The sequence below is a fragment of the Lissotriton helveticus genome, chromosome 10 (genome assembly GCF_964261635.1).
Source record: "Lissotriton helveticus chromosome 10, aLisHel1.1, whole genome shotgun sequence".
In the NCBI taxonomy this organism is placed as follows: Eukaryota; Metazoa; Chordata; class Amphibia; order Caudata; family Salamandridae; genus Lissotriton; species Lissotriton helveticus.
This window is the reverse complement of record NC_136071.1, coordinates 187,042,414-187,049,412: the sequence shown is the minus strand read 5'-3', so window position 1 is coordinate 187,049,412 and position 6,999 is coordinate 187,042,414. Positions and strand designations below refer to the sequence as shown.

Genomic DNA, 6,999 nt, shown 5'->3' with positions numbered 1-6,999 from the left:
GTAAAATAATGTACATTTTGAGTTTTATAAAAGTTACACTCAGCTGTATTATTTAAAGGACAAACCATACCGCGTATTTTTAATAGTCTCAACTTTAAAAACAATGCAAATGTATTTATGCCTAATTACCTCAAAGGAGCGGGACTTTGAAACCGTTTGAAGTTGTGCGTTAACAGAGGCCCCCACCTCCCCGTTGCTAACTGCGGTGCAGGCCTGCTGCTGGACTTTGCTTTCCCATTTCTGTGACGTCTTTTAATTACTCTTGAACGCACGTTGCTGCGAGGTGGCGCCGCGCATTCGGGGCAGCACCGTCTACAGACAGCGACGATCCACCCGAGGGGCCCGGCGCAGGAAGCACACTCAACATGTCCACCCGGTACCACCAAGCGGCCATCGACGGCTACCTGGACCTGCTGAAGGAAGCCACCAGGAAAGACCTGAATACAACCGACGAGGACGGCATGACGCCCACGCTGCTGGCGGCCTACCACGGCCACTTGGAGGTGCTCGAGCTGGTGTGCAGCAGAGGGTAACTGTGGCTGGCGGGCCTTTGCTTGGATTTTTAATATTTTGGTATTATTTTTTCGAAATATACGGCACGAGTGCACATTCTTAGTATATGTATCTATAACAGATAGTGTTTTTAAAAAAAATAAATAATTCAAAACGCATTTCACGACTACACAGTCATAATATTTGTATCTATCATTGATACCGTTTTTAATTTAAAAACATTCAAAACACACAGCACGAGTACACATTTATAAAAAAAATGTGCAGAAATTGTTGAATCATTAGAATTAAAAATCCATTAGAAAAATTGTCAAGAACCGCTATTAAGGGTGAACAGCAGTGCGACCGGTCCTTGCCTGTAAAGGGAGAAGAATCTCTCGGGACCAGTAATCATAAAATTTAGATATCAGTTTCTGAGGCCTACTCTCACTTCCACAAAATACACTACAACGCTACTGAATTAAGTCAGTTTTGTGATGAAAATTGTCACTGAGAAGCAAGTAGGTAGCGCCTCAATTTGTTCTTGTCGCCACCTCGCCTTTGATCCGCCAAATATGCTACATGCGCTTTGACTGCCTGGCTTCATGTTGACTTTTTCAGAATACCAGAATACTAAACCTGCCAGAAAGTTTTTCAAGGGATCTAAACTTGAGGATATTTTACATGCTTTGTAATAGCCTTAATATTTGTGGTTATGATCCTAGTAAGTTGGCTATAATACATCAATTAGTCCTGCTTCACCAGTCCTGAAATATTGCTGACCCATCACATTTTGAAGTTACCACATGAGTTCCCAAACATGGAGCATTGTCTTTGAATGCTTTTGTCATGCAGTTCACATTAACCAGAAGATAATGGTGGCCTTCAAAACAAAAGGTGTTTTCCCCGAGTTATATTTGCAGCATACATCCTTGATAAACAAGACACCAATTATTTAACTTCCTGAAAGCAAAGTAGCTATGACGTTGGCCTTTCTCAGCAGCAATACAAATGCAAAACAAATCTCACTTTGAATGCTTTTATGTGTGCGACTGCTATAGTTTCTTAAGTATAAGACTTAAGGGACTGCAATGCCAGGTGACTTAAGAGAGTGCTTTTAAAGGTTTCGCTGCCAGAACTCCACACATTACTGACTAGCTCCTTTAAGACATCGACTGGTCCATGAAATATGGTTTCACTGTGCTTCCTGTCTTCATATCAAAGGTTTAGCATTAACAATAATTCATTGATAGCCACTATTGGTTTTAAGTCTGAATATTTATTCAGATGCTTACAATGTTTCTATAGTTATATATTTGTTTAGCTTATTTTACCGCTACTCTACGTCATAGGCATCAGAGTTGGGCACAACAAGAGAAATAAAACACACAAAGATAATTAACAAAGAATATATGGGAGTGGCATAACACAAAATGTAGACAGAAGAAAATACTTATTTAAGCATTACTGCCCTATAATGGAGGCACTGTTTAGGGCCTTAACAACTTCTGCAGATGGTGTTAATCATTAACTTGCTACCCTGCAATTATGGGACCAAGGGAAAAAGGAGGACACGTCAAGACAGGAAGGGCCAAGACAAGGACACTTGTAGAACTTCATGCCCCACAGGCAACTACGTGGTCTTGGAACCAGTTTCAGGATATCTGGTGTTCAGGCTTTTGGGCCCAACCAAATGGCTGAAGTGACACCTGTACAGGCTGGTGGATGCTTAGTGGGTAGAAAGTTACAAGTTGAAGTTTGATAAGAGTCTGCAGATTAAATATTTTAGAGCTCGAATGAGCTTAAATCCGACCCGTGTACAAGCATCCGCTTCCCCATTCCATCCTATGGCATTTTACTCACAGGTGGTTTGTGCACTCTGGAACTGAAGTCTAGGCAGGAGGACCTGGGATGGTTTAAAACTGTCTGGGGCTATGTAAGGTCCAGTTAAGGGCTAGGCAATAGGGAGCCCCACAGGCAGTGTCACTGCTACCCATTACGCTACATTGCTTCCCCAGCACACCTCGAGGCACTGCTGCTCTCTTGGCAGATTGGCACTCTCCAGTGCATGATGCGCCATGTACCTTGCTCAGATGCAGTATTGATGGAAAGTGGGGATTTGGATACTTCTTCCTTCCACCCCCAGACAGAATGCCCAGCTCCAAAATCCTCTAATTCAAGGAATTTTTTAAATCGGGGTATTTGTAAAGCACGAGACTAGCCAAAAGATCAACAGAGCATTGTACGTATTTAGGCGGCCATGAATGAGATAATCTGGGTGATTGTTTAGGAATACCTATGCACAGTGTCTCTAGCCTGATTTAATCTGATAACTGTTCACAGCAACATTCGTTATTCATTGATAGGGAGGACATTTTACCAAGGTTAAGCTGTATACATATCCCGCTTGTCTATAGAAATGTCTTTGAAGAGCAGAATCTTCCAGTGCGAGCCTTAGCTGAAGGATTGTGGTAAGGAATATCGGGGACAAACTATCAAAAGGTCAAACTATTGTAACCAGTATATTGAGGGACAAAATATCGAACAGGTATGTGCACAGAGGGAGGAATGGATTTACGATTCTTAACTCCACATCTACGTACCTTGAAGATTAATATATCACCAAAGTGGAATTAGGTTAGAACATGAATACAAATGTACCTTGTAATACCTTTGTGAGAAGTTGGCCTGATGTGCAGTGCTCACTATTCTAGTGATCACTATATATCAGTCCAAACAACCCTTATTGATGATTGGTTGTAAGTCAACCTTATAGACCAGCTATCCTAGTAGCATGGATACGAGCAGTCTAAGGCTAAGACTCTAGAGGGCGTGTTAAGCCAGCTGTTTTACCATCACATTACCCCTTGAACACCCAGTGAAAGGACACCACACAAGTGTTATGAAAATAAACAGTGTATTTATTAGAATCACAACAACCCTGTACTCTTTATGAGGACAGGGTGCTAGGCACACAACAAAACTCTTACGAAAATACTTAAGTTAGCACGTTATACACAAATGCCCGAGGGGCACGGAAAACCATATACTTTAAAAGTGGAATGCGAATTACTAGCAGGTAAGTAACAGTTCTAATAGGCTTTGGAATCGCTAGGACTGGACTAGGGAATCGTTAGATTACTACTAGGAGACCCAGGGGACTCGGGTGCAGAGTGTGCACTCTCACGCGGGATGCGGGACAAAGTCTATGGAGGCTAGTAAAGGCAAAGTTAGTGTTCACGGGCGAACCCGACCTGGTAGGAAGAAAACGACAGTGGATCCTGACCCTAGGATAGTGAGGCTATGCTGGGACACCGAAGTGCCGAAGTTACCTAGCCCAGGGGCTGCAGCTGCATAGGTCTGAAAAGACGTCGGGGATCTCGTTGCCGGACCAGGAGCCTGGAAGGAAGAAGTTGCTGGCAGGCGACCAGTGAAGAAAAGTTCGATGGATCCAAGCCTGGATCAAGGAAGAAGAAAACCTGAAAGCAGAGGGGACCAAGTTCTTGAATCACTAGCCAGTGATTAAGTGGGCACCAGGATGGCACCGGGCGAAGTCACCGCAGTCAGGTGAGTGGGTGCTGCTGGGCTCTGCAGTCTCTCGGACCAGGAGGCGTTGTCGGCGACCAGGATGGAGGTGCGAGCTGTCCCACGAAGGTTCTTGCTGTCGACGTCGCTGGACCCAGGATTGGGCAACAAGTCTTGGCAAATGCAAGGCCCACGCGGTGGACCTAAAATGGCGTCTTGAGTGGACCAGGAGGGTCCAGGTTACTTCTCCGATGGAGGGAAGCAAGGGCCAGTCTGGAGCAACCAGACCAGCAGCAGAAATGTCGTCGGGCGTCGTCAGGAAGGCCACAAGCCAGCGGGCTAGTAGCCAAACAACGCGGTGAGCAGCAAAAAGCAGAAGGGCCCCACGCAGATCGTGGAGATGCTGGGGGGCTGCTCTTCGGTGCTGGAGCTGCTCAGGGTGGGGGCTTCTCGGACCCCAAAGCACTCACCAGGAATTCACTCGACGGGCTTGCTGGAAAGAAGTCGTGCAGTCTTGCAGATGGCCGGTCCCTTGAGGTCTCGTCGCACCCACGGTTCTCAGCTGGGCTGTAGAGGTGGGTAGAGGTCAGAGGTGCCAGGGAAGCCGGTTCTCGTCGAGCTGGGCAGTCGGATTCCGGAGGAAGGACTTGCAGCAGACCGCAGTGTTCTTAGATGGTGCCTGCGGATGCAGGGTGACTACTCCTTAGTCACAAGGGAGAAATCTTAGGAAGAAGTCTTGAGTTCCTTTCGCAGAAAGTAGTTTCAGGATTCAAAGATGATCTGATTTGGAAGGGGGCCAGTTCCTACCTTTATCCTGTAAAAGGGGGCTGGCACGCGACTAAGTCCTGCCCTATGGGTGGGACTAGGAGGGGGGTGGTTACACCCACTTCCTTGGCGGGCTTTTCCCCAGCACAGGGTCTGGAGTGACCCTGGAACTGGTTCCAGCCAGCCTATGCACAGTGAGCACCGGGGTGCCACGTGCAGTCACCTTCCTCTAAAGCCCTGCCTACCTACAATACACAAAACCCTGTCTGGGACGGTGCTGGCACCGCCCCTGGCAGGAAACCCTTTGTCCTTATCTCCTGCTCTGGGAGGACTCCCAGCAGCAGGAGGGCAGACTTGTGTCTCGGTGGCAGCATCCATTTTGTGGATGCTAAGGCTCTGTCTGACTTTTAACCGGGTTATAGGTTACATGCATGTCGTGTCCCTCTGGAAGGGTGGAATGCTAACCCCGTCGCCAGAATTGGCGAGGGGTTAGTATTCCAATTCGTATGACACCTTACTCGACATGTTTTGATAAAGCGATACCAGAGTTGGGGGCACAATCCACAAAATCAGACCAGTCCTGAGACTGAGTTTTCTGGGTGTCTCTGAACAGCAACCTGTACTGCTCAGTGGTTAAACCAAACCCATCAACCAGTGTATTCTTCAGGACCTGGTAATTGTTAGCATCCTCCACTCTTGTAGTGAGGAGCTTATCTCTACCTTTACCATCAAAGGAGAGCCACAGTATAGCTGCCCACTGACTCTGGGGAATGTTCTGCACAGTGCAGGCCCTCTCCAGAGCAGCCATCCATTTCTGGATGTCATCCCCTTGCTTAAAGGGGGGCACTATTTTAGTCAGGTGTTTAGTATCTAAACCCTTCTCTCTATCTCTTGGGAGATTGCTGCCACCAGTGGGTGCTAACCCACTCATCTGCTGCTCTCTAGCAAAGGCAAGCTTCTCTTTGGCCAGGGCAAGTTCTTCCCTTTCAATCCTCAGTTCAGCTTGTCTCATTCTAGCTTCATGCTCTTTTCTCTGAGGGGAAGTAAATCTCCTCTGTGGAGGATTCCTTCTCCCCTGAGAAGAGGCATTAGAGTGCAGAGATCTATTGGAGTCCCTAGAAAGAGATCTATCTCTCCTAACTCCAAGGTTAGGCCCACTTCGGGTTAGTACTGGGGGGGCCCCAGATCCTAGCCCAAGTAAGTCTAAGTTGGTCCTAGTTAGCCTTCTGACTACCTCAAGACCTTTGTCTACCTCATCCCCAGAGAGTACCTCTTGATCCTCCTCCTCAACTGCTGAATCAGTGTTGGGGAGGTCTGGATCCCCAGAGGTTCCCTCTAAGGCTGGCATGCTCTCATGTAACTGAGAGAGCTTTCTGGCATCATATGTCTCTAAGAGACCTATCAGAAAGGGAATGGTGGGGTTAGACCCCTGCTTCAGTTTCCTGGAGACACAGATTTGTCTCATCTCCTGAAAACTGAGAGCGGCATACCTTGAAGTGACCTGTGGAGGGTCAACACTGACCAGGGGAGTCTCAGTAGAGTCCCCCTGAGTCGACATGCTTTTCTAGTGAGGTGTAAGTGGTGCACTTACCTACACTATATGTTTGCCTACTGATCCCTTGCTAGAGTTGTAGTTTAGGGTGTGCTAGGCCCTAGGAGCTACAACAGCTGGTTCAGTAGAACTCAGAGTATTCTAAGCTAAGTTATATGTACCTTTAGTACTTATGTGATCTTTCACAAGATATTCTTAGGGCATGTGTGGTAAAACAACAGCAAGCTCAAATCCCAACCGCTGCCACCAATGTGAGAAGTTGGCCTGATGTGCAGTGCTCACTATTCTAGTGATCACTATATATCAGTCCAAACAACCCTTATTGATGATTGGTTGTAAGTCAACCTTATAGACCAGCTATCCTAGTAGCATGGATACGAGCAGTCTAAGGCTAAGACTCTAGAGGGCGTGTTAAGCCAGCTGTTTTACCATCACATTACCCCTTGAACACCCAGTGAAAGGACACCACACAAGTGTTATGAAAATAAACAGTGTATTTATTAGAATCACAACAACCCTGTACTCTTTATGAGGACAGGGTGCTAGGCACACAACAAAACTCTTACGAAAATACTTAAGTTAGCACGTTATACACAAATGCCCGAGGGGCACGGAAAACCATATACTTTAAAAGTGGAATGCGAATTACTAGCAGGTAAGTAACA

At 46.5% G+C, this 6,999-nt stretch overlaps 1 protein-coding gene across 1 annotated transcript in view; it reads left to right on the top strand.

The window, feature by feature from the left end:
- Window positions 1-240: 240 nt before the first annotated feature.
- Window positions 241-6,999, top strand: part of ANKS4B (ankyrin repeat and sterile alpha motif domain containing 4B) — a 72,130-nt gene continuing 65,371 nt past the window's right edge. The window contains exon 1 of the mRNA XM_078665067.1: window positions 241-529. Within this exon, the coding sequence (XP_078521193.1) occupies window positions 366-529 (164 nt within the window). The 5' untranslated portion in view covers window positions 241-365. The remainder of the gene's footprint in view (window positions 530-6,999) is intronic.